Below are 26,972 nucleotides of genomic sequence, written 5' to 3'. Positions count from 1 at the left end.
TGTGACCTCATTATAAAGTCATACAGCATGGAAGCAGACGCTTTGGTCCAACCAGTTCATGCTGAACATAACCCCAAACTAAAAACTTGTCTCACATGACTGTTCCTGGCCCATATCCCTCCAAACATTTTCTGTTCACAGACTTAATCAAAAGTCTTTTAAATGTTGTAATTGTACCCATATCCACCACTTCCTCTGAAAGTTCATTCCATAAATGAACCACCCCCTGCGTAAAACAATTGCTGACATAAACATCCACCAAGCCGTTCGGGGATAATCCACCGATCTTCTGAGAATGCTTCTTATGCCATATGGCCTTACAATATCACTTTGTTTCAAGCAGATAAAGCTATCTCTGACCAATTCCTTGCATCAATTAAGTAATAAAGACTAAAATTGGAGTGGTACTTCACTGGCACTGAGTGTCTATAGATATTGCTGGGAAAAAGAACTGAATTTTTTTTAATTAGTAAGTTCTTTCAAGCTTGTTACATTTATAGCTTTGTTAATTTTCCTTTTGTGTAATAAAGCTATGTTCTTTTGTTAAAAGTACACATGCAGCCTCTGAATCACCATCACAATAACCAAAATACCTAAGTAAAATAAATGTCTATCAAGCTAGGTTTCACTCTAAAATCTAACTAAATTCTATCACCAGCTGAGACCACACATTGAAGAGTCATATTATTGGGCTCAAAACATCAACTATTTCACTCTCTCCAGATACTGCCAGCTGTGCTACGCCTTCTGTATTTATTTTCGATCTCCAGTATCCACAATATGTCACTTCTATGGTGTAGCAATTGGTTGCCTTCTCCCCATCCAGTAATGCCATAGTTTTGGCTGACATCCCAATGCAATTACTCAGTCTCATTGATGAGATGTTAAACCAAGGTCACATTTTCTGTTTGGATGAATGTAAAAGATTTCAGAGCATTATTCAAAAGGAAAGAAGCAAATTCTCTCAGCACCCAATAATTATCCCTTAACCAAGCAATTCAAAAATAATGAACTGGTTATTTACTTTACTTTTGGACCTTGCCGTGGTTAAATTAGCTGTTGCATTTGACAAAACAATTAATACGATTCAAAATAATGCATTGGCTGCATTAAAGTAAACTACATCAGCTGTATGTATGTAACATACTTCCTTTATTATGATAGTTTAGGCAGTCAAGGTGCAACATGACTTACAGTTTCCTTGTTTAAAGAGATTCTCCTCCTCCGGACCTTCAGGTTTCAATGGATTAATTACAGCGGCACTGTAAAAGTGAAAAAAATTAATTTCAGCCTTTAACAGAACATGTTGCGCCTATGTAACAGAATATACTATACAGAACTGGCCATTTGGCTGCCTAGGTTGTGTTCATTTGAGCTCCTCCCATCCATTCTCATCTGTCAGCATGACTCTCTATTCGCTTTCATTGCATATTGAGCCTCTTCTTAGATACAGCAGTCCTATTCATTTCAATCACTCTCTGTGGTAGTGAGTGCCACACCACCCACTGCATAATCTTTTCTTCTCATGAACCTCCTACTTAATCTCTTGGCAACTACCTTATATTGGCAGCCTCTTGTTTTTCACTTGCCCACAAATGACAACACTTGCTCAGTCTCTACTCTATCACAAGCCTTTCATAACTTAAAGTACTTTTATTGGGTTATCCCTCAGCCTTCACTTCAGAGAAGGAACCCAACCTGTGCACTCTGGTGATGTTATACTCTAATTATCCTAATTTCAATCATGCTGACTTTTTGGACAACTTCTCTAGTGCATCTTTTCAATAATGACAACCAGGGTATGTTACATGCCAAGTGTATTCTAAACGAGATTTGATATTTGTTGAGCACATTTTGTCAACTTCTCAATTTTATTCACCTAGAAATAAATTCTGATGCTTACTTTGTTTTTTTTAAAAAAGAATGGTCATACTAACTTACTACTTTCTAGTGGTTTGCTCTCCTAACTCCTTTATTTTCTCACTTTTGAAGTAATATGCAACTTTCTCACTTAATAAAATACAACAGCTCATGCTGAAATTAATTTTCCAATTTCTGCCATTCTCCAAGTTTATTAATATCTTCTAGAAAAGTGTTGTAGTCCTCTTCATTACAACTGATCTCCAATTTAGTGCAGTCCATATATTTTGAAATTATGCTTTTAATTGCAAAGCCAAAATTATTAAAACAAATAGTTAGCCATCAGTTGTGGCCCCTGCACTGACCCTGAGAGGACCCACTCTGATAGCGAGAATTCACTGTGCTTTCTTTTTTTGTAGGATCTCTACAGTGTGGAAACAAGCCCTTCAGCTCAGCAAGTCCACATCCATTCTTTGCTGACTCATTCCATAACCTACACATCCCTGAACACTATGGGCAATTTAGCTTGGCCAATTGAGAATGTGCAAACTCCACACAGATAGTCACCCAAGGCTGGAATCAAACCCGGGTCCCTGGTGCTGTGAGGCAGTATTGCTAACCACTGAGCCACCGTGCCACCATAGCAACTTAACATTCTAATTGGTATTGCAGTGGTAATATTGCTGGACTAGTAATCCCGTGGCCCAACGCAGTGCTCCATAGATACAGGATTAAGTCCCACCATGACAGCCGATGGAATTAAAATTCAATTGATCAATCTATCATTGAAATACGATATATAAAGCTATCTGGTCTTGTCACTGGCCACTTGGGTGTTTCCTTTCTTCCTGGTGGTGGAAATTGAATAAAGATTTGTACACCTGTTGTCCTTCACTGTGTCTCACACCTGTACACACACACCATGGGTGCTGGGGAAAATATAAGCACTACCGCAGTTAGTCGGTAGTGGGGTGGGGGGGTTTAAAGAAAAAGAAAAAAAAACAGGAGATTTAGAGTCTCCTCAGTAAAACAAAAGAAGAAAACAAAAGCCATCTGGTTCATTAATGACTTTTAGGGAAGGATATCAACTGTTCTTACCTCATCTGTCTGTTGTCAACCTGCGACTCCAGGCCTACAGTAGTGTAGTTGACATTTAACTGCCCTTTGTGATGGCCTAGCAAGCCGCTCAGTTCAAGGGCAATTAAGAATGAGGAAAAAAATGGTCAGTCTTGGCAGTGATGCCACATCTGACGAAAAACAAAGACATTTTTTTAAATTGGTAGTCAAGTAATTTGGGACATCTGAGCATGAAAAACACCAGCCAAATGCAATTTCCTGCTCTTGCTTGAAATTAACAGGAAGAATTTTATTCACTAAATGGTGTGGTTGTTACATCGCATTGTCACTCAATGGTGCCAATTCTAGCTGCGACTTCGGAGTATGAAGGATTCCATTACAAAGCCAAGAACCATTTCAGGAGAAATTTGAGTGGGCTTGTTTAGTCACAAAAAGAGCACTAACAGCTGCACTCTCCCTGGCCAGGGACAAACTGAATGTTCCATTATCCATTTGGGTCAGCGATGTGGCTTTTACACCACAGATCGCTAATAGCTCGGCATCATTGAAATCCCAGAGCCAGTGAATCAAATAACATTATAACAAGCAAGACTGAAAGGTGGAATTTACTGAGATTAACTACAGAAATTGATCTACAAAACAAAATAGATGAAGTGTAATTTTATAGTGAACAGAAAGATGAGCTAATGAAAAGGAAATATGACTGAACATTAGCTCTGTATATGCATAAAGAATAGATATGAGGGGAATGTCACAGGGAATTGAAAAGAAAGATACTGGCTTAAGTGCTCAGGTTTCAAATCAAAAGTCAGAAGTTTAATAGAGTTAGAGGCAACTTGACTGAAACATAAGATTCCGAGGGGTCTTGATAGGATAGCTATAAAGGGGCTGTTTCAGCTTATATGAGAATCTGTGACTAGGGGGTCACTATTTAAAATAGATAGTAAGCCTTTTTTGTGTTTTCAGATGGTTGTGTGTGTTTTGGAATACTCTCTCTGAAAGTCCTTGAGTATATTGAAGGCAGAAATAGAATTATTTTATTAAGCAAATGGTTGAAGGATTATCAGGGAAGACGAGAATGTGGATGAGGTTACAATCAGATCAGAGTCGAGAGTGTGGTGCTGGAAAGGCACAGCAGGTCAGGCAGCATCTGACGAGCAGGAGAATTGACATTTCGGGCAGAGGGGCTTCTTGCTCCTCGAATGCTGCCTGACCTGCTGCGTTTATCGACTCTGATCTCCAGCATCTGCAATCCTCACTTTCTCCTTAGATGGTGCTGGAAAGGCACAGCAGGTCAGGCAGCATCTGATGAGCAGGAGAATTGACATTTCGGGCAGAGGGGCTTCTGCCTGAAACATCGACTCTCTTGCTCCTCGAATGCTGCCTGACCTGCTGCGTTTATCCAGCACCACACTCTCGACTCTGATCTCCAGCATCTGCAATCCTCACTTTCTCCTTAGAATCAGATCAGTTATCATCTTATTGAAAAGGTGGAACAAGCTCAGGTCACGAAACTACCTACTCCTGCTCCATATTTCTATGTTCATATATTTGTTGCAAGGGATTCTGATCTGAGCTAAATAGTGCAGTTCTGATCCTCAGGATGAATGCTTATGATTATGAACAGGAATAGGAGCAAACCATTTGGCCATTCAAGTCCACTCTTTCCCGGCTAATCTGGTTGTGGTCGCAATGTCACTTTCCTGCCCCCGCACCCCCACCCTCGACTCAAAACTCTGACAAAAATCTATCTAACTCAGCTTTGAATAAATTCAATGACACAACTTCATTGACTTTTGGGGAAGAAAATTCCAATGACTAACAAATCTCTGTGTAAAAATAGGTTCTCCTCTGTTTTAGAAGGGAACACTCCCTTCCCCCATTCCTAAACCATGTCCTGTAATTCTAGTCTCCCCCACGTCCTCCCTTTATCCACCCTATCAAGTTCTCTCAAGATTTGCAATAAAAACAAACGAAGAAACTCAGAAGGTCTGGCAGGATCTGTGGAGAGAAATAATTCTGAAGGAGGGTCACTGGAGTCAAAAGACTAACTCTATTTTCCTTGCCTCAGGTGCTGCCAGACCTGCTGAGTTTCTCCAGCAATTTCTGATTTTGTTTCAGATCTCCAGCATTCATAATTCTTTGTTTTTTTTGGTCTCAAAGTTGTTTAATAATCTGTATGTTACAATAAGATCACCGCTCATTCTTCCAAACTCCAATGAACAGAAACTCAGCCTTTCCAACCTTCTTTAATAAGACATCCCGGGCTTATATATTTTGATAGGGTCCCACATAATAGGCTAGTGAGCAAAATTAAAACACACCAGATGGGGGGTAATATAGCGGTATCAATCAAGAATTATCAGACCAGAGCGGAACAAAGGGAGTGGGAATAAATTGATTTTTTCAGGTGGCAGGTGGTTACTAGTGGTGTACTGCAGGTGTCAGTGCTTGGTCCCAACTATTCACAATATATATTTAAATGATTTGGACGAGAGAACCAAATGTAATATTTATAAGTTTGCTGACGACACTAAACTAGGTGGTGGAATTGGGAGTTGTGAGGAGGACACAAGGGACCTTCAGGGTGATCGAGAGAAGGTGAGTGTGCAGGCAAACACAATGTCGTTCAATGTGAAATCATACATTTTTGGGGTGAAAAACAGAAAGGAAGAATATTATTAAACAGAGATATGTTGGTAAATGTGGATGTACAAAGGGATTGACACGTTCTTGTACACCAATAAGAGATGTACAGCACAGAAACAAACCCTTCGGTCCAACTTGCCAAGCTGACCAGATATCCTAGATAAATCCAGTCCCATCTGCCAGCATTTGGCTCATATCCCTCTAAACCCTTCCTATTCATATATCCATCCAGATGCCTTTTAAATGGTGTAATTGTACCAGCCTCCATCACTACCTCTGGCAGCTCATTCCATACATGCATTACCCTCTGCGTGAAATCTTTCCCCTCTCACCTTAAAGCTATGCCCTCCAGTTTTTGACTCTTGCACCCCATGGAAATGATCTTGTCTATTTACCCTATCCATGCCACTCATGATTTCATAAACCTCAAGGAGGTCATCCTCAGCCTCTGACACTCCAGGGAAAATAGGCCCAGCTTATTTGGTCTTTCACTAATGCTCAAATCCTCCAACCCTGGCAACATCCTTGTAAATCTTTTCTGAACCCTTTCAAGTTTCACAGCATCCTTCCTATAGCAGAGAAACTAGAATTGCACACCAAAGTGGCCTAACCAATGTCTTGTTCAGCCACATGACCTCCAACTCTTATACTCAATGCACTGACCAATAAAGACAAGCATACTAAATGCCTTCTTCACTATCCTATCTACCTATGACTCCACTTTCAAGGAACTATGAACTTGCACTCCAAGGTCTCTTTGTTCAGCAACATTCCCTAGGACCTTGCCCTTAAATGTATAAGTCCTGCCTTGATTTGCCTTTCCAAAATGCAGCATCCCACATTTATCTAAGTTAAACAGCATCTGCCACTCCCCACCCCATTGGCTCATCTGAGCAAGATCCCATTGTACTCTGAGGTGACCTTCTTCGCTGTCCACTACACCTCCAATTTTGGTGTCATCTGCAAACTTGTCATCTGCAAACTTACTAACCATACCTCCTATGTTCACATCCAAATCATTTATATAAATGATAAATGAGGAAAAGCAGTGGACCCAGCACCGATCCTTGTGGCACACCACTGGTCACAAGCCTCCGGTCTGAAAATAACCTTCCACCATCACACTGTCTTCTACCTTTGAGCCAGTTCTGTATCTAAATGAAGTCAATTAAAGTAAGCAGGCAGATGCAGCAAGCAACTAGGAACACAAATGGTATGTTGGCCTTCACTACAAGAGAATTAGAGTTCACAAGTAAGAATGTCTTACTGCAGTTATACAGGGACTTGGTAAGACTGCCCCGGAATATTGTGTGCATTTTTGGTCTTCCTGCCTAAGAAAGGAAGTACTTGTCATAGAGATGGAGTTCAATGGAGGCTCATTAAGCTGATACTTGGGATATCAGGAGTGTCATATGTGGAGAGATTGGTTCGATTGGGCCTGTATTCACTAGAAATTTTAAAAATGAGAGGAATATGACGGAAACATGTGATATTCTAACAGGGTTCAACAGACTAGATGCAGAGAGGATGTTTTCCCTGGTTGGGAAACTAAACCAAAAGATCACAGTCTCAGGATACTGAGTAAGCCAGTTAGGACTGAGATAAGGAGGCATTTCTTTACCCAAAAGGGTAGTGAGCTTGTTGATTTCATTCCTGCAAATGCTGTGAAAATCAGGTCACTGGATATATTCAAGAAATAGATAAGTTTTTATATATTAAAAGTAACAAGTGATATGAGGAGAAAGCAGGAATATGGCAATGGGATACAGGATCACTCATGGTCATACCGAATGAAGGAACTGGCTCAAAGTCTGAATGGTCTTCATCTCCTTCTCTCTATGCCTATGAATGAGTCGAGTAATTGTATCTAATTGTTCTAATTCTGAATTGTTTCTAAAGCATTGTGTGCTTTTTAGGCTGGTCAAAAGTTTACACATTGCTGCAGATAGGGTCTGAGTAAGGTTATGTCCAGTTGCAGCAAAACTTCTCTACTTTTATATTTGATTCCCCTTGCAATAAATGCTAACATCCCCATTTGCTTTCCTCAGCAATTGAACTTTAGGTATTTCAATTAATCTCCAACAGCAAAGCTACTTCTGTTTGGGAGATTACCTGGGATGGGTGGTGGGGGAACGAAAAATGATCAGATTGGCTTCTACCCTCCATATGCCAGGCCAGTCACATCTATGGCCCTACTGAGAAAGAAGAATGTAAAATGGTCTTTATACCAGCAATGCAAAGGCAGAGATGGTCCAAAGCACATTGCCCACGTTGACATGGCTCCACTTTAGCTGAAAATTCAGAAATTGCAAGCATCAATGCTCCCTGTCTAGCTTTCCAATCAATCTGCCTAGGTCAGTCCCAAATGAGGCCAAAGTAGGAAAGAAAGTCTGCCAATATTTAGGACTCCATTCTGTCAGACACTGCATTCTTATATCATTCTTCTCAACCTCAGGACATCCCATTGCACCTGACAGTGAATGACGTGCTTTTGAAGTAGTTATTCCTCTGACACAACAAGCATTACAGGCAATATGCACATTACAAGCTCCCACAAATAACAAAATGCTAACAAACAGATCATGTATTTCGTGATGGTAATTGAGGCACAAGCATTGCCACACTAGGGCTAACCTTCAAAATAGTACTGCTGCATTTTTTTATGGCCAGCTAAGAGGGCCAATACGTCCTAAGTTTCCTGACTTACCTGAAAGCACTGCAGTGGCATGCTGACCTAGATATCAGTGCTCAAGCTGGAACCAATAGGTTCTGCCTTAAGAGGGGAGAGTCACAGCTGATCAAGCAAAGTTAGGATAAACTACATTGAAAATTGCAGAAATTATCCATTCTTTTCTTTGATGCTGTCTGGCGGTATGATGCCAAGATCCAGGCAGGGCAAATATTACCAGACAGACAAACTTATTTTATGCTTTATGTTATTACCAAAATTGAGCTTGGAGACACATGCAACATCCAAAGGTTAGAAAGCGTGTTGTTCAACACCCTATCACCTGATCCTCATCTTCTCCCAAAACAAGAAATCACAATACAAATGGCAGCAGCATGCAATGCATTTTTCTTGAATGTAAGACACCTAGCTTGTGTTTTACGTGAATTTTTCACAGAAGTGGGAAAACTATCCTTTGGATATGCAGCAGAAACTGAAGTGCAACATTCTGTACATTACATCTTCAGTTTATTGAGAGTTACTTGTGATCTTCAGATGTACAAAGAAAACATTGCATTTATAGGATGACACTAGAAATTCTGCACAAAATAAATCAAATAACTTATTCTAACTTTTACAGGAAGCAGTTCCGACAATGATTACCTTTTATTTGCAGGATCTCGTGCAACCATCACAAAAGTAGCATCTAAGACAGGATTGTAGACATCATCATGATACTTGAAAGAAAAAACACAATTAAATGCAATGCATTATCCAAACTCATCTGACTGAACTGATTTCATTCTTGGCAGAATTTGTGTTTTCTGACAAGGCTAGATCAATATCCTCAGTATCTGAAGTTTGCACATATCAGTAAATGATAACCTTTTTCCAGCTATGGTCAGGCTGTGTCGAGTGGTTGCCCATTTGCATTCGGTGAATAATCAACAATTTGTGATATTTTTAGAATAATTGCTTTGATCCAGAATTACACAAATCAACAACTGTTTGCCCTATGTCTCTGATATTTAACCTCTAATAAAAGCTTCTCATTTTTATAATTTGGTAAGCATAGCATGCATTTTTGAGAAAATGAAGGACTGGATCATCCTCTTTATCAACTGGAATGGACCAGTTGGGTGAGTCACATACAGGAAAATCCAACCAGGAGGACCACACATCCACAATGCCATCCATCCTAAAACAGGCACAAGATTGGATGGTTGTACAGCTGTGTAATCCTCCTCACCAGATTTTCCAATATATACCACACACATTCAAAATTATTCATCCAAGCAACGAAGAGATTAATCTGTCTCCTCCATCTGGTCAAGCCAAATCAATATTCATCAAATCATTCAATACTTTGCATGCACATGCGTTTTGTGAACCATATTTGTCCATAGTATATTATTCCAAAATTGTTGAAAAGCCATTCAAAGAGCAGGAAATGAACAATTTCTTGAAATTCCCCAAAGATTATAACAGTTTCATTATTGAGAAGACAAAATGAATATGCTATTTAATATCCAGTGTTATCAAATATGAGTATGTTCGGTCACAAATACTGCTCAACTTGATAAAACATATGAAAGAGCATGCGATTAGTTAAGAAACTTCAGTCCAGTTTGTTAGCATTATCAATACTAGCTATTTGCAAAATGGCAGAGTACATTGGCTTTGTTTTGATCAGGTTGTGGAGATCCATTCTGAAACCATGAAAAGAGTTACTGGACCTGAAACGTTAATTCTGCGTTCTCTCCACAGATGCTGCCAGACCTGCTGAGCTTCTCTAACAATTCTGTTTTTGTGGTCAAAACAATGTTGCCCAGAGCATTTTCAGAAGAAGCGCTTACTCTATACTCATTATTGAGGAATAAAAATGGAATTAAGCTGCTGGTGATAAACAATGCAAGAAATAGGTGGGATAAATGGACAAAGTCTTTTCCTTGGGGTGGGGGAGTCCAGAACTAGAGGGCATAGGTTTAGGGTGAGAGGGCAAAGATATAAAAGAAACCTAAGGGGCAACTTTTTCACAAAGAGGGTGGTACCTGTGTAGAATGAGCTGCCAGAGGAAGTGGTGGAGGCTAGTACAATTGCAACATTTAAAAGGCATCTGGATGGGGATATGAATAGGAAGGGTTTGGAGAGATATGTATATGGGAACAGGTCCTGGCAGGTGGGACTAGATTAGGTTGGGATATCTGGTCGGCATGGACGAGTCAGACCAAAGGGTCTGTTTCCGTGTTGTATATCTCTATGACTCTAATTTACTGCAAGTTTCCAAGTATCACAGATGTTGTAAGAGGCTTCACCTTCAGTTTTCTCATCAATCCAGAAACTACATATAAAACAAAATCCACTTTCTGTCTTCTGTGACATCTTCACCTGGACACATTTCAAATCTTGTGCGCTCAGCAATGATCGTGTTTAATTTCCTGAGGCAATTACTTGTACTTTCTTTCAGAAATTGTGTGCTAACCTGAGATACATGCATCTGGACTTCCATGGAACTTTTCCCAACCCAGGTGACATTACCAGCGAACTTTAGGTCACAGTCTGGCCGTATCATCTTTTTGACGAGGTCTGGAGAGAAAACAAAATAAAAACAGCATTTCAAATGTTTGTACTTCCAACAGAATGAGAGCACAAAAATATTAAGACAACCTGTAAATAACGTACAAAAACAAAACATTGCAGACGTTGAAAATTTGAAATAAAACTGAAAGTGCTGGAAATACTAAAATTAACTCTGTTCCTCTCTCCATGGTTGCTGTCTGACCTGCTCTGTATTTTCAATCTTTATTACAGCAAATCAAAACTGTGATAACCAGTCGCAATATTAGTGTAAATTTATTGATTCAATGACCAAAACAGCCAAATCCATTCATTTGTACTACTACTCAGAATAAAAGAAACATCAATCAGGCTTCTCAAAATATGAAATGAAAGTCACCGAAGTCCCAGAGGACCACTGACTGTTCTGTCATTAGGATAGTGGTGAGTTTAACCTGAGGGTCACCATATCTCGAGCAAAGGGCAAGGCTCAGAAAGCAGGGCCTTCACAGTTACCTCAGCCAGAGTAAGAATTGAACACAGGCTGTTAACATCACTCTACTGTGCAAACCAGCAGTCCTGACAAGCAAGGCGATCAACCCCAATAAACGAACCTGCCTTTTGTAAACAAAACCTATTCTTAAAAATACACGACAACTGACTAACATCTAAACTGTGATCCGAAATTAAAATTATCTCCTTAATTTCACATGCAGATACATTCAACACAAAAGGACAAGTCTCTGCAGAGATGATGGATTTTTTTTAAAGAAGTGTCTGCTGACATCATCTGCGCTGTAATCCGGAAATGTGCGAGCACACAATTCCAGACCCACTATATAATCATTTCATGACCTCACGCTCAAAGGCCACACTGTGTACATGCAGACAAGCAGTGCAATATTGAAATGAGTTTCAACGAGAGCAAGGTTGGGACAGGGTGGAGATAATGAAGGTGCAGTGGGGGAGGAGTGAGGACATGCAAGGGGGAGTGGTGTGGCAGTGGGGTGTGTGGGGGTTTGGGGCAGGGGGGAGGTCCAGGAACACACTTTCTCCACAACCTCCTCCTTCCCAACCATCTCCTCCTCCTTTTCCCTCTCAGCAGAACATGAACCTATTATTTTGTCATCTAGTATTTTATCATCTAATGCTTTGACAAATATTTCATTAAAATTAATTAAAATTTCTTTTTAACATTCAAGGCTATGGACTAAATGGTGGGACTTGTGTAGATTTAGTCTACCTTTGGCTATACAGACTCGATGGACCGAAGGGCCTCTTCTGTATAGTATGATTCTATGATCAACCTTCTACGTAACTTCAAGAATTCAATAAGCGTATTCAAGCATGATCTGCTTATGACAAATCTGTACTGATTCACTTTAACAAACTCAATGGCTCTTCAACATTTGATGGGTTTTTTTAATCCCCTCATGTTTGTTGCCTGGACAGCTGATGGATCAGCCACCAATGACCCTAACTCACCAGAGGCTAAAAGTGGAGAAATGCAGGTATCTGAGCAGTGTAGGCCTGCACAGGGGCACAAAAACAGGGAGGGGCATGGGAAAAGGATTTGAGTACAAGGATAAGAAATTTAAAATTGAGACACAGATTGGCTAGAGCCAAAGTGGGTCAGTGAACAAAGGCAATGGGTGAACAGTAATTTTGCGCTGCAGAAACATGAAAATTAAAGCAGTCCTTGCAGCCCAATGGACAAGTAAATTTTATACATCACAAAGTTACAAAGCACAAGGAATGGGCCTTTTGTTATCTGTTGGAAATGATCTTAGGTTAGTACTTGATATATCTGAAAGTTAGATCCCCGACCTGACTCTATAATTGGTCCATCATTTTGGCATAATGCCTAAAAGTGACTTTGTATCATTGTAGTATTACTGAAAACACATTGGGCTGATGAAAAGAAAACATTTTATGGATTCCATGGGACTTCTACAAAAAATATTCATATTAAATTCCTCTAAGTCATCTGGTGAAGTAACCAAAGCCAGTCTTCAATTGGAATGTACTCATTCACAAAGTGAAACGTTACAGGTACATATCTCCTGACTCCACTCCAGCATAAGTATCTCTTTATATTTTTTTAAAGTAGACCAGTAAGCTGCTTAATTAAAGAAAAACCTGTTAAAGGGTACCATCCCCTTACAGGTGTTCAACTAAACATCCAGTAAATGCCATCCACATGGATATATTGGTTTCAGTTGATACAATAATCACTAGAAGAAATCAAGGACTGCAAATGCTGGAGTCAAAAAGTGTGGCACTGGACAAGCACAGCTAGTCAGGCAGCATTCGAGAAACAGGAGAATCGATGTTTCAGGCATAAACCCTTCATCAGGAATGGAGGGGGGTCTCAGAGATAAGTAGGAGGATGGGTGCAGGGATGGAGGGGAAGGTAGCTTGGAAGACGATGGGTAAGTGCAAGTGGCAGGTGATAGTGATAGGTCAGAGGGGAGGGTACAGCAGATACATGGGAAGGAAGATGGACAGTTCAAGAGGGCAGTGCCAAGTTGGAGGGAGATAAGGAAACTGGTGAAGTTGACATCGATGTCGGGTGATTGGAGGGTCCCAAGGCGGAAAATGTGGCGTTCTTCCTCCAGTCGTCAGGTGACTTGGATTTGGCAATGGAGGAGGCCCAGGACTTGCATGTCCTTGGCAGAGTGGGAGAGTGGACTGAAGTGGTCGGCCACAGACCGGTGGGGCTGCTTTGGTGCATGTGTGCCAGAGATGTTCTAATCATACAATTTTGAGAAAAAAGCAAACATACCTATTTCATCAACAAGGGCAGTGACAATAGAAAAAGGACTTCTAGGATTATCAGTTTTGGCATGGGTATAGCTAATCAAAACTGTAAAACAAAAGGAAATATTAATTATATCACACTTGCTCAATAATTAATCTTGTGAAATATTAACAACAAGTTCTTACTCACAGAGTTATGTGCACAAAATTCAGAGGCTCTGTTACTAGTCTCTAATGTAGCTACCTTTCCATTATTGTCAATAAATCCACAGTTCCTTTTTCTTTTACCTTCTTTGCAATTGCCTGTTCCAACAGACCTTTCCTTCTGTTCCCAACCCAGAATGGTATCTCCTCCTCCGATGCATTTCTTCAAACCTTTATAAAATATTTCACAGGATGTGGGCATCACTGGCAAAGCCAGCATTTGGTGGGCACCAGCAACTGCCTCAATGTCATAATAAACCACTTTTTTAAACTGCTACGATCTGGATGGTGAAGATGCATCCACAGGGCTGGTAAGAAGGGAATTTCAAGATCTTGATCCAGTTCCTAAGATTAGATTAGATTCCCTACAGCGAGGAAACAGGCCCTTCAGCCCAACCAGTCCAAACCGACCCTCCGAAGAGTAACCACCCAGACCCATTTCTCTCTGACTAATGCACCTAATGCTACGGGCAATTTAGCATGGCCAATTCACCTGCCCTGCACATCTTTGTGACCGTGGGAGGAAACCGGAGCACCCGGAGGAAACCCATGCAGACACGGGGAAAATGCACAAACTCCACGCAGACAGTCGGCCGAGGCTGGAATCGAACCTGGGACCCTGGCGCTGTGAGGCAGCAGTGCTAACCACTGAGCCACCGTGCCGCCCCAGAAGTGACATTGATATTTTTTAGGGTTGATAGCTTGAGACTCAGAGGGGCACAATGTAATCCTTTAAAAACTGAAAGGTGGGAAGAATACTTGATACTTGACTGAAACATTCATCGTGAGGTATAGTGGCACAAAGAAAATCTATTGCAACATGTTCAGTGCAAAAGATGCTGCAAATAAGCACTATCTTTCCAATGCATCTCCCATTGATTGATTTCAAAGCTGTGTAATGCCCAAGCTCATCTACAATTTGGATATATTCGCCACATCTAAGCAAACTCATGCAATCTTTTTCACAGTGACGGAGGAGAACTCTTGCAGCGCAGTGGTAGTGTTTCCACCTCTGGCTGGCAGGCCCAGGTTCAATTACCACCTGCTCCAGATGTAAGATCATCTCTGAACAGGTTGATTAGAAAATATCTGCATTCCTTGACTGGATGCAAAAAAATCTCAACCCCAGTTGGCCTCCAACTAATATTTTTCATCATTTTAACTTTCCGTTTCTCTTGCTCAATGCTGCCATAGTCAGTGCTTCTCTGGCTCTTAATGTGCTGGTCCGCTAAAACAGTAAGGAAAAAGATCATGCTGTCTACTACTCTTAACTCGCTCCATGCCAGGATCCTGAAATATGCCACCTTTAGTCTTGCCTTCTTCCCATGTGCACAGAATTTGTAGTCACCCCTTTTTGATTTACTTCAACATTTACTTATTAAAATCCTGGATTTTTACCTCATACAACTTCCCACATCAAATAGAATTGCATTCATATACAATTTACTCAATATTGTTCTACAGTAATCTCATGTCCCACATACAAATTAGAAGGAGTAAGCGATTTGGCCACTCAAGCCTCCTCTGCCATTCAATAAGATCACAGCTGTTCTGATTGTTGCCTCAACCTCTCTTTCCAAAGAATAGCAAACCCCCAAACCCTTTGACTCCCCATTCATCAAGAGTTGACCTGCATTGCCTTAAATAGCTGTGACTATTCTTGAACAAGATGACAAGCTGATAACTGGGATTTGTGACCTGAAGAAATATTGGATGTCATGTACATCAACTTCTGTAAAATCGATCATCTTGATCATCACTTTTACCACATAATTTACACAAGCTTTGCCATTCTAATACACCTCCCACTGAAGCAAAAATATGTAAACAGCACTTAAAATTGGTTTAAAACGGCCAGGACTTTACCTCCAAATGAGTCAAGGTCTTCAAGAATCCTGCCAAATCTGCGGGAGGAAGACATTTTTTTTTAAGGGAGTTTCAACATGAAAATACTACATGCAAACTGTTTGGTGTCAAAGTTAAAAGGTAATTGAAGTTGTAAAGCACAATTAATCAGTTGCTGTACCTTACATGCTTATGAACATTCAAGTATTTCTCCCTCAAGTTGGGTTGGCTTCCCAATGGCAGATAAGCCTCCAGGTAACTGTCTTTCATTCGTCGATGAGGTAAATCCTCCTGCTTGCTGACTAGTTGATTGCTTAATGAAGCTCTTTCCTTCATAGATTGGAGATGGTCACTGGAAAAGGGTCACAAGAAAACTAGAATTGCAAGCAAAGCAGAATATGAAATGAAGGTGGAATGGAGGGACAGTGGTAATGGTGCAGGAGACCAGGGAAAAGTCAAAAGCAAAATAAAGGACAGTACAGAGGAGGCCACAGCAATGTGGGTTCAGGGGTGAGGAAAACATTTTGCCTAAGAAATCTCAACAATTACATTCCTTGACTTTCAACCAGGCCTTCCACTACATGTAACTGCGTTTGCTTCGGTTAGTATTGCAGCAAGAAAGGTCACAAGAGTGAATGAAGGCAAAGGCAGGGAATAGGATCAAGATGTCATGGAAAGGAAGGATATAGGCCTGTACAGGTAGTGCAAATGGGCAGCAATGTGGAAGACAATAGACAATGGAGGAAACTGGGAGAATGGGATGGTTGGTAAAAGAGGTAAAATACAACAAGGGGGCAAAGAGAAGAATCAAGCTAGGTTGGACAATAGAGATTGCAGGGTGTCGGATACAGATGCTGGGCAAAAGAGCAAGTTACAAGCATCATGCCCAAGTTGCTCTGAGGATCTTCTATAATGCAAACCCAGCCTGTGCCTTGAACAGGTCCCTTAGCTAATCTGCTTTTCTCTTCCCATCAATGGAAAGGAGAATGAGAGAAAGAGAAACTTGAGGTGAACATGAAAAATGAGCCCGTCCCTGACAAATGTTCTTCTTCCCCAAACTCCATCACCCATAAACCTCTCCACATTGGCATCTTTCCTCTGTGCACTAATGTGACCCCATTCTTTCCCTGAGAATCGCTCACCTTCACCTCATCACCCTCCCCAGCCTACAATTTATTTAAACAACCAGTATTGCAAAACCTAATTCAAAGTGGTAAAATTTACAGGTTAATGAAAAAGGAAGTATTTTTGACTATTCGGACGAGGCAGTTGAGGAATTACACAACAAGAATAGCAGAACATATAAATGGGAAGCATCTTAATGCTTAATAAAATCACTAAACTAAAAATAGACTGGACAGCTCCCATGGCATTCAAACTACTAAACCTGAAACTGAAAGACATTTGGCAATCTTGCTGCACTTGATCATATATCCATCAAATAAATGCAAAGCAGCAAAAACAGTTTATGGGAAATTATGCAATAGAGTGAATCTAATCATCTAGTCAGATATCATTCTAATATGGAGACTCTAAAGATTGAGGTAAAGGTGTGGGGGGGGGGTGGGGGGGGGGGGGGGGGGGGGGGGAGTTATAGGATTAGGAAGAGAGGGAGGTGATTGGGAAGTGGGGTTCAGGGTGTAACAGAAGGTGGCAGTGATGAGGTGGGGAGAAGAGGAGCGAGAAAGGAAGGTGAAATAAATCTAGGAGGAATATGTGGGAAGGTAGGGAGAAGAGAGACTGGAAGGTGGGAAGGGGAATGAGTATGTCCTGGAGGAAGGTGGAGTGGAAAGAGGTGAGTGGACTACGCTGAGCAAGAGTAGGGGTGCTCATAGTCATACAGTCATGGAGCTGTACAGCATGGAAACAGACCCTTCGGTCCAACCCATCCATGCTGACCAGATATCCCAACCCAATCTAGTCCCACCTGCCAGCACCTGGCCCATATCCCTCCAAACCCTTCCTATTCATATACCCATCCAAATGCCTCTTAAATGTTGCAATTGTACCAGCTCCACCACTTCCTCTGGCAGCTCATTCCAAACACGTACCACTCTTTGTATGAAAAAGTTGCCCCATGGTCTCTTTTATATCTTTCCCCTCTCATCCTAAACCTATGCCCTCTAGTTCTGGACTCCCCAGCCCCAGGGAAAAGACTTTGTCTATTTAACCTATCCATGCCCCTCATAATTTTGTAAACCTCTATAAGGTCACTCCACAGCCTCCAACGCTCCAGGGAAAACAGCCCTAGCCTGTTCAGCCTCTCCCTATAGCTCAAATCTTCCAACCCTGGCAACATCTTTGTAAATCTTTTCTGAACTCTTTCAAGTTTCACAACATCTTTCCGATAGGAAGGAGACCAGAATATTCCAACAGTAGCCTAACCAATATCCTGTACAGCCGCAACATGACCTCCCAACTCCTCTACTCAATACTCTGACCAATAAAGGTAAAGCATACCAAACGCCTTCTTCACTATCCTATCTACCTGCGACTCCACTTTCAAGGAGCTATGAACCTGCACTCCAGGGTCTCTTTGTTCGGCAACACTCCCTAGGACCTTACCATTAAGTGTAGAAGTCCTGCTAAGATTTGCTCTCCCAAAATGCAGTACCTCACATTTATCTGAATTAAACTCCATCTGCCACTTCTCAGCCCATTGGCCCATCTGGTCAAGATCCTGTTGTAATCTGAGGTAACCCTCTTCGCTGTCCGCTACACCTCCAATTTTGGTGTCATCTGCAAACTTATCAACTGTACCTTTCATGCTCGCATCCAAATCATTTTTGTAAATGAGTGTTATGGATGTGCCTTTAAAAGATACCACTGTGGCATGTTTTGTGGATAATGGTGAATGGTAAAGAAATAGACTCACTATTGACTGGAGCTTGGGTTGCTGAGAGACCCTGTCTTTCTATATTGTCCTTCACATTCCTCTGTTCCTTTTCCTATCTCTCACTTCCCTCCTTTTCATTGATGATAACAGGTGAGGTAAGGACCGCAGGCAAGTTTGTTGTTCACCCAGTCAGAGCTCCGCGGCAGCCATTACTGCCTCAGAACTTGCAATCCCACTGGAGCTCATGATCCCAATATTTTGTCCAGCCTTGATTTAAGAACTGCACAGTCAACATACCTCCAGTCTTTAGATGCACCAACGATTTCCTGTAGCTTCGACCGAACTGAGCAAAAAGGAGAACTTAATTAACATCTAATAAGATTTCCACTTGACTTTGAGAAAGTATTTTTCCCTCAAATTGTTGTTGCTGAGTCAATGACGAAGTCAAACACAAAGTAAAATGAGAGAAAAATGGAAATCGCTATTAGAAACAGAAAATGTTGGACTCACTCAACAAGTTAGACAGATTCTGCAGGGAGAATTTTCCTGAGTTTTGCTGGTAATTGAGCATTTCCTGACATCACCTTATTTTTAGAGGTAAGAGGCTCAGTCCATCAGGGAATCTGTTCCAATATAAATTGTTTATTTTTAATTATTCATGGGATATGGGAATCGGTGGCTAACCAGCATTTATTGCCCTTCCTCTGAGTGGCATGTTAGGGCCATTTCAGAGACAGTTAATGGCACCCCATTGCTGTAGATCTGGAGTCACATACAGGCCAGATCAGGTTTCCTTTCCAAAAAGACATTTTTACGACAATCAAAAATGGTACCATGGTCGCGATTAAACTATCTTTATTTAATTCCAGATTTTCAAGATTCTTTTGGTAGGATTCAAATCTGTGCCCCAGAGCATCAACTTGGGTCTATGAAATACTAGAGTAACAACAATACTACAATGCCATCACCTCCTCAATAATAATGCACTACCTTTAAGTAATCAGTAAAGTTACATCACACTGGATTCAGGGTGAGCTAGCCAACTGAATACATAATTGGCTTAATGGCAGGAAACAGGGGGTAATGGTGGAGAGTTACTTTTCGGACTGGAGGTCTGTGACCAGTGGTGTTCCACAGGGATCGGTTCTGGGTCCTCTTTTGTTTGTCATTTATAGAAATGATTTAAATGACAATATAGAAGACATGGTTAGCAAGTTTGTGGACAACACCAAAATTGGTGGTATTGTAGACAATGAACAAGGTTTTATAAGATTACAAAGGAATCTTGATCAAATGGGTAAATAGGCTGAAAAATGGCAGATGGAGTTTAATCTGGATGAATGCAAGGTATTGCATTTTGGTACAACAAATGTAGGGTTATACAATTAATGGAATTGGAAAAGCACAACTGGTCAGGCAGCATCCGAGGAGCAGGAGAATCAATATTTCGGGCATAAGTCCTTCATCAGGAATTCCTGAAAAAGGGCTTATGCCCGAAACATCGATTCTCCTGCTCCTGGGATGCTGCCTGACTGGCTGTGCTTTTCCAGCACCACCCTCTTGACTCTGATCTCCAGCATCTGCAGTCCTCGCTTTCTCCTTGGGTAGTATTGTAGAGCAGATGGACCTAGGGGTGCAGGTACATAATTCTTTGAAGTTTGCATCACATATTGACAGGATGGTTAAAAAAGCAGTTGACATGCTTGCTTTATTGCTCAGATCTTTGAGTATAGGAGTTGGGAAGTCATGTTGAGGTTGTACAGGACATTGGTGAGGCCTCTTCTGGAATACTGTGTTCAGTTCTAGTTGCCCAGTTACAGGAAGGATATTATCAAGCTGGAGAGGCATCAGAAGAGATTTACCAGGATGCTGCCAGGTAAGAAAGGTTTGACTTATAAAGAAAGACTGGATAGGCTGGGACTTTTTTCACTGGAGCGTGGGAGGTTGAGAAGCGATCTGACAGAAGGTTATAAAATAATGAGAGGTGTAGATAGAGTTAATGGCAGTTGCCTTTTCCCTAGAAAGAGGGATTTCAAGATTAGGGGACACACCTTTAAGGTGAGAGGAGAGAGGTTTTTTAAAAAATGAGAGGCAATTTCTTTTTACACAGAGGTTTGTTCACTATGGAATGAACCCCCTGAAGTAGTGGTGGATGTGGGTATAATTAAAAGACATTTGGATAGATACATGAATAGGAACAGTTTGGAGGGATATGGGCCAGGAGCAAACAAGTGGGATTAGTTTGGTTTGAGATTATGTTCAGCATGGACTGGTTGGACCGAAGGTTTGTGTCCATGCTGTATGACTCTGTAACTCTAACTGTTTCGTACCAATCTTCACAATGTGCCACTCACCGTCATTCATTAATTGTTTGGAATGCCCTGTGAAGAGAAAAAAAGGACTAAGATTTGTAGCAAAATGTGCAAAAGGCTCCAAGTCACAGATATAGAACCACAATGGAACTTAAGTCGAACAAACATTATGTTGTAACTAACAGTATCAAAATACTTTATTCTGTTTTTGCAAAGAGTAAACATCGTAATTTTTTTTAAGTACAAAGTAAATCATGTAGAAAACTTAACAGCAGTGGAATTTGTGCAATGACCTACGGTCTGATTTGTGCCACATTCTCAGTCAACCTGATTTTATGAAACAGAAACGACATATTTTCTAAAGGATGTAACTAGCACAACAGGTAAGGAAGAACACATAGATGTTGAACACTTGGATTTTCAGAAGGCATTTGCCACACAAGTTCAATATACAAGACTCAGGCTTGTGAGATTGGGGGTACTACTGAGGATTTAAAATTTGAATTTAGGCTGTTGTCACAAGCAACAAACATAAGTAGATTTTTATTAAACACAAAATGGCTTTTCAATTTAAAATAACACAACAAAATGGCTTCAAGTTATGATCTGACATTGCGAACATGCATTACTGCTTTGCTGAGTTAGCTGAATTAGAAGATAAAGCAGACAATGGAGTTTTCATAAAATGAATCATGAGACATTAACTGACCACTTGAACTAACCTTGAACTCCCAGCATGAGATGATGATCTATGCAAGACAAGAATCATTTCCCAGGAAATATTATTGGATTAACCTGCTGTCAATCATGTCACCTTATTACATTTGATTGGTCTTTTTGTGTAATTAAGGCTGTGGTGTCTTTAAAAAACCTCTAAATGATGTTTAATTTTCAAATGTAATTTCAACACAGAAGCTTTAACCTCTGTGTTGCTGGACAAAACTGTGCCAGGGTGCCTTATTTTATTAAGCTGGTAACCTTGCTTTAGACAGACCGCATTATTTTGATTCTTTTGACGATCTCGAAACTGAGAGGTCCCACCTGGGATCTACATCTTCATTTGGTGCCGTAACTAGTGGTTCAGCACGAACAGATCGTGAACAGCGGTGTAGGAGCCTAGAATCCTATTGAGGGTTGAGGAATTCGGCCGGCCAAGGGCGAGTATTGTATATGCATTTGGTTTTCCTCTCACTCAATGTGTCCAACCTGACCCCTCGCTGTTTATTTTCCAGTCCAGCCCGAAAGGATCGGTTTTAGCAAGGATAGGGTCAGGGGACCCTATATAAAAAGGAGCGGGGGAGAATAAGTGAAGTTGGGACCTCCTTCTATTCACAGATGGCGATTTCTGGGGTTGTTCACCTCCGGACCTCTGAACCCTTGTCGATTTTTGGTGTTGTTGAACTCTGAGCCTTGATCCCCAACCCCGCAACCAATTCTTTCCAACTTTCCAAGTTTTTTTTGATATAGTGATTGAATTTGATCCACTTAAAGAAAGTAAAGAGAAGGTCAGGAACCTTCTCAGAATTAAGAAAACCTGATTTGTCTGGATTGGTATTGGTATTATCTAAATCATTACCTGAATTCCTCAATGAAAAGAAAATATTGCAATATTTTATAACAAAAGTTTTGATGGTTTATAAAATTAATAAGGGTTTATGGAAGTTGGATTGGTGAATAAAAAAGGTTTGAGTCCGTTCTATAAAAGGAAAGTGGTTTTAAAATGGTTTATTATATAGATAAAACAGAAGATCCATCTTCAACGTTAGCGAAAATATGTGAAAAATTTCTGGAAAAATCGGAGGCTCTTAGAAAGCTTTCTGGTGCCTTAAATAAAGCATTGGGTGATGAACAGTGCCCACTAGGTGGCCCTAAAACTATTCAATTGGTTAAATCAGCCCAGCAATTGATTTGGCAAAAACACTGGGATCAAGAACGAAAGAACTAATTGGACTGGGGCGACAATTTTGTGATGAGAGCCACAAAGGATCAGTGTTATGTTCATGGCAGGATACTGCCACCAAATTGGGGATTGAATTAATTGCTGATGGTACTATGAAATCTGTCGAGATCCTCAAAAACAAATGTGCTCGAGTTAAACGTCAATAGAAACAAAAGGAAAAGTCACTAGCGGCTGGTAAGCAACGAGAACTGCGCATTTAGAGTCTTTGAGACGTACAGCATTGGCTTTGGTTTAAGTGCAGGAGACAATGAAAATTCGGATTTAGACGAATGGTGTTCTTATTTGATGCATTGCTCAGTCTTCAGGACATACAACTTTCCACCTATTTCTCAAACTCCTGTTGTTTCCCCACAGCCTACTTCCACGTTTTCCCAGCCCAATCTTGATTTTGCAAATATTGCTTCCATTTCTAATTCCCAGGATGTTGTTAGCTTGGTAGCTGCTGCACGGCCCAAATTATATGCTGCTGTCGTGGGCCCTTCAGCCCACTCGCCCACTCCCCAGGACACTGCTTCTGTTTCTTAGAACACTCGCAGTCAGAAAAAATGAAAACACTCCCGATCCTTTAATAAGCTACGCGTTCAGCAATTAGAAGCTCTTTTGAGTCCTTCTTCTGAGGACACAGAAGGCGAAACACCTGCATTAGGAATGTTCCCTGTAAGAGAACTACCAAAGCCACAAGCTGCTGCTCTAATGCCACTATCCGTTTTTATTGCCCTTGGAAGCCCCATTAAATTATATCTATCCTCAGTACTGCCCCGGACCGCCACAAGATGCCTCAGCAATTCGTCAATTTCCTAAGTACCACCATTAAAGTTTATGATGGTAATGCCAAAGACCTTTGGGCCCTTCTTCAACAAGTCCTTACCCGCTCTGAATATGCCCGCTTTACTGAGCACATTAATTATAACAGTTTTACTGCTTTCGCTAATACTGTAATTCAGGAACAACAGCGACAAGATGATATGCTTACTGCTGCATCTGCTATACTAGCAAAGCCTATTGACCTTGCTCGTATCTTCGAACTTTGCCCGAAAAATAAGGAGTCAGCTGAGGACTTCCAGGAACGTTTTAGAGAATATTATGAATCTTATTCCGGAGATCAAAATCAAAATTTTAATGCTGCTAATGCTCAATATAACTCAATGCTATTAAACTGCCTGCTGTCCTCTGTAGCCACGACCAGCAATGGCTTGAAGCCACTCCCAATCAATTCCATCATTCTATTAAGGTTTTATGGAAACAATAAGGTGAAGAGAAACCTCCAATCTGTGTAAAATCAGAATTCGTAGTCCAGGAGGGGTCTTCTAAACAACTACCCGTGCCTAGTAATGGTGGCTCTGCACCCAGTCAAAACTACAGTCATGGGTGTGACCGAGGGGCTCCTCCTGGGAGTACGCCTACGGGCTGTTTTAATTGTAACAGTCCATATCGCTGGGCTTGTGACTGCCCAATCTGAAGGGGGAGTGTATTTGTGGCAGCGCTTACCACTGGGGCACTGTTTGCCCTAGAGGGGTATCAAAGGAAGACCCAGGAAACAACTGTGGAAATCACCCTCAGACCTGTGATAATTGTGGAAAACCTTCTGATAATAAGCACCTTTCATCACAAGCAGGAAGAGGACAGATTACCAATCTTTCCCAAAATAATCCTTTTTCCCAATGACGAAATAATTTTCTTTTACGGTTTCTGTCTTCCAAGCAGGAACCCACAGTCTTACTTAAAGTTAACAGATAGTACCCTTTTCTAATTGACACAGGGGTTTCAATTCTTCTGCGAAATCTGACATGAATCTGCCAATTTCTAAACAGACAAAGAATTTATCTGGTTTCCAAGGAGAAAGCTACAAATATCCGCTTTCTGATCCGTTCCGTGTTTATTTCCAAGGCTGTTCCCTGCTTCATCGCTTTGTGGTTGCAACCAACTTATCATGTAACCTGATGGGACAAGACATGCTGTGTACCTTTCAAGTTAAACTTGCATGTTCCCCTGATGGTGCCCAATTTGATTCTGACTCATTTGAACGCCAGCTGTATGTGTCCACTAAACCACAATGGTGGTCACTTGATATTGACCCTCAAGCCTCTGCAGGTCACATTACTCTGATCGAACAGGCCAAGATAAATTTCTTGAAAACTTCTTTGCAGATTTAATTGGAACTAAATGGACTGTACAGATTTTGGCTCGTGTTACCGGTCCAGAAGGTGAGGCAGATTTTGTTGAAATACCTTCTCACCTGTGGAAGCAAGGGGATTCCTCAGCCCCTCAAATCCCTCGGAAAGTGAATCTGTCTCACCAAGCTAAGGAACTTGGCCCTATGGTCCACCGTGCAATTACCAAGGCTGACCCACATTATTATATGCTGCAGACATTTCAAGAAGATATGACTTCTCTATTATCCAACTCCTACCTCCTGCAATGCCACACTCCAGCACCATGAGAGTTGCATATCCTTGACTTGGATCAGTGGTGCTGGAAGAGCACAGCAATTCAGGCAGCATCCAAGGACAGGCAAAATCGACTTTTCGGGCAAAAGCCCTTCATCAGGGGCTTTTGCCCAAAACGTCGATTTTGCCTGTCCTCGGATGCTGCCTGAATTGCTGTGCTCTTCCAGCACCACTGATCCAGAATCTGGTTTCCAGCATCTGCAGTCATTGTTTTTACCCCTTATATCCTTGACTTGGTCAACCCTGATGTATGGGCTGAGACATCCTCTCACGTTAGACTTACAGACTGTGAAACCATTCAAGTTGCTTTAAAACCAAATTTTATTCTGCCATCCATTTGCCGTACCCACTAAAACAGCAGCTATACCAAGCCTTACTGCTTTAATTGATAACTTTCCTCGATCAAGGCATATTAGCCCCATGCCAATCGCCTTGTAACACTCCAATTATGGCTTTCCCAAATCCTGGCAAGCCAGACCAATATAGGTCAGTTCAACATTAAGAGCTATGAATGCCATTGTCCAGCCACTTCATGCCTTTGTTCCAAACCCAGCTCGTATTTTATCCACCATACCATCAGATGCTAATTTTTTTGCTGTTGTCAATCTTCAACATGCCCTTTTCTCACTGCCTCTTCATGAGAACAGCCTGTACCTATTTTCCTTCACCTTTAATGGGCAGCAGCTAACATGGACTCAACTACCCCAAGGCTTCATTCATTCTCCAACCCTTATCTCTCAGATTTTACAGAAACAATTGCGGTCTTTAACCCTGACAAGTGGATCTACAATAGTTCAATACATAGACAACCTGGTTAGCACTGCTGCCTCACAACGCCAGAGACCCGGGTTCAATTCCCGCCTCAGGAGACTGACTGTGTTGAGTTTGCACATTCTCCCCCTGTCTGCATGGGTTTCCTCCGGGTGCTCCGGTTTCCTCCCACAGTCCACAAATGTGCAGATTAGGTGAATTGGCCATGCTAAATTGCCCGTAGTGTTAGGTGAAGGGGTAATGTAGGGGGAATGGGTCTGGGTGGGTTGCGCTTCAGTGTGGACCTGTCGGGCCGAAGGGCCTGTTTCCACACTAAGTAATCTAATCTACTTGTAGCCAGTATTGATTAAGAATCAAACCGCTCTGATGTTTGTCTCCTCCTCAACTACTTGAAGTACTACTTGATATGTCGTCTCTCCACAGAAAGTTTCCATTGCACTATGTCAAGTCAAGTTCCTAGGCTTTATTATATCTGCTGATTCACGCTCTCTGGAACACAGCCACGTCACTCCTATTATCAGCTTCCCAGCCCCAATCACTGCGAACAAGTGCGCCAATGGCTGGGTATGGTCAACTTCTGCAGACAGTGGATTCCAAACGCGGCTCTCCTCATTAAGAAGCTGACTCTATATTTCCCCTACAAAGGTACATTTACCCTCTCTTCAGATGCAAAGTAAGCCTTTGATGAACTAAAGCAAGCTTTGTCAGACGCTCCAGCTCTGGGAAGACCTCTTTATGATAGACCCTTTCAATTGTACTATACCATTTTGGATGACTGTGCCTCTTCAGTACTTAGAGGAGAAAGTGAGGTCTGCAGATGCTGGAGATCAGAGCTGAAAATGTGTTGCTGGAAAAGTGCAGCAGGTCAGGCAGCATCCAGGGAACAGGAGAATCGACGTTTCGGGCATAAGCCCTTCTTCAGGAATGAGGAAAGTTTGTCCAGCAGGCTAAGATAAAAGGTAGGGAGGAGGGACTTAGGGGAGGGGCGTCGGAAATGCGATAGGTGGAAAGAGGTCAAGGTGAGGGT

The 26,972-nt window shown here is 41.4% G+C and overlaps 1 protein-coding gene and 1 long non-coding RNA gene across 7 annotated transcripts in view; one reads left to right on the top strand and one right to left on the bottom strand.

The window, feature by feature from the left end:
• The window catches only part of LOC122554887 (acyl-coenzyme A thioesterase 9, mitochondrial-like), a 79,823-nt gene that overhangs the window by 43,435 nt on the left and 9,416 nt on the right, over window positions 1-26,972 (bottom strand). For 4 of the 6 annotated variants that reach the window (XM_043700254.1, XM_043700255.1, XM_043700256.1 and 1 more), the window contains exons 3-10: window positions 20,810-20,836; window positions 18,753-18,798; window positions 15,801-15,971; window positions 15,641-15,678; window positions 13,596-13,676; window positions 10,737-10,840; window positions 8,918-8,991; window positions 1,195-1,262 (exon numbers count right to left, since the gene is read on the bottom strand). In XM_043700254.1, the coding sequence (XP_043556189.1) occupies window positions 1,195-1,262; window positions 8,918-8,991; window positions 10,737-10,840; window positions 13,596-13,676; window positions 15,641-15,678; window positions 15,801-15,971; window positions 18,753-18,798; window positions 20,810-20,836 (609 nt within the window). The remainder of the gene's footprint in view (window positions 1-1,194; window positions 1,263-8,917; window positions 8,992-10,736; window positions 10,841-13,595; window positions 13,677-15,640; window positions 15,679-15,800; window positions 15,972-18,752; window positions 18,799-20,809; window positions 20,837-26,972) is intronic. The other 2 variants (XM_043700258.1, XM_043700259.1) reach the window with 1 other exon arrangement.
• The window catches only part of LOC122554890, a 7,624-nt gene continuing 3,495 nt past the window's right edge, over window positions 22,844-26,972 (top strand). Inside the window, exons 1-2 of the long non-coding RNA XR_006313110.1 lie at window positions 22,844-22,901; window positions 26,369-26,590. This is a non-coding gene — a long non-coding RNA (uncharacterized LOC122554890). The remainder of the gene's footprint in view (window positions 22,902-26,368; window positions 26,591-26,972) is intronic.

This window comes from Chiloscyllium plagiosum, chromosome 12 (genome assembly GCF_004010195.1).
Source record: "Chiloscyllium plagiosum isolate BGI_BamShark_2017 chromosome 12, ASM401019v2, whole genome shotgun sequence".
NCBI classification, from domain to species: Eukaryota; Metazoa; Chordata; class Chondrichthyes; order Orectolobiformes; family Hemiscylliidae; genus Chiloscyllium; species Chiloscyllium plagiosum.
The sequence above is the reverse complement of the archived record's forward strand: the minus strand, read 5'-3'. Positions and strand labels throughout refer to the sequence as shown.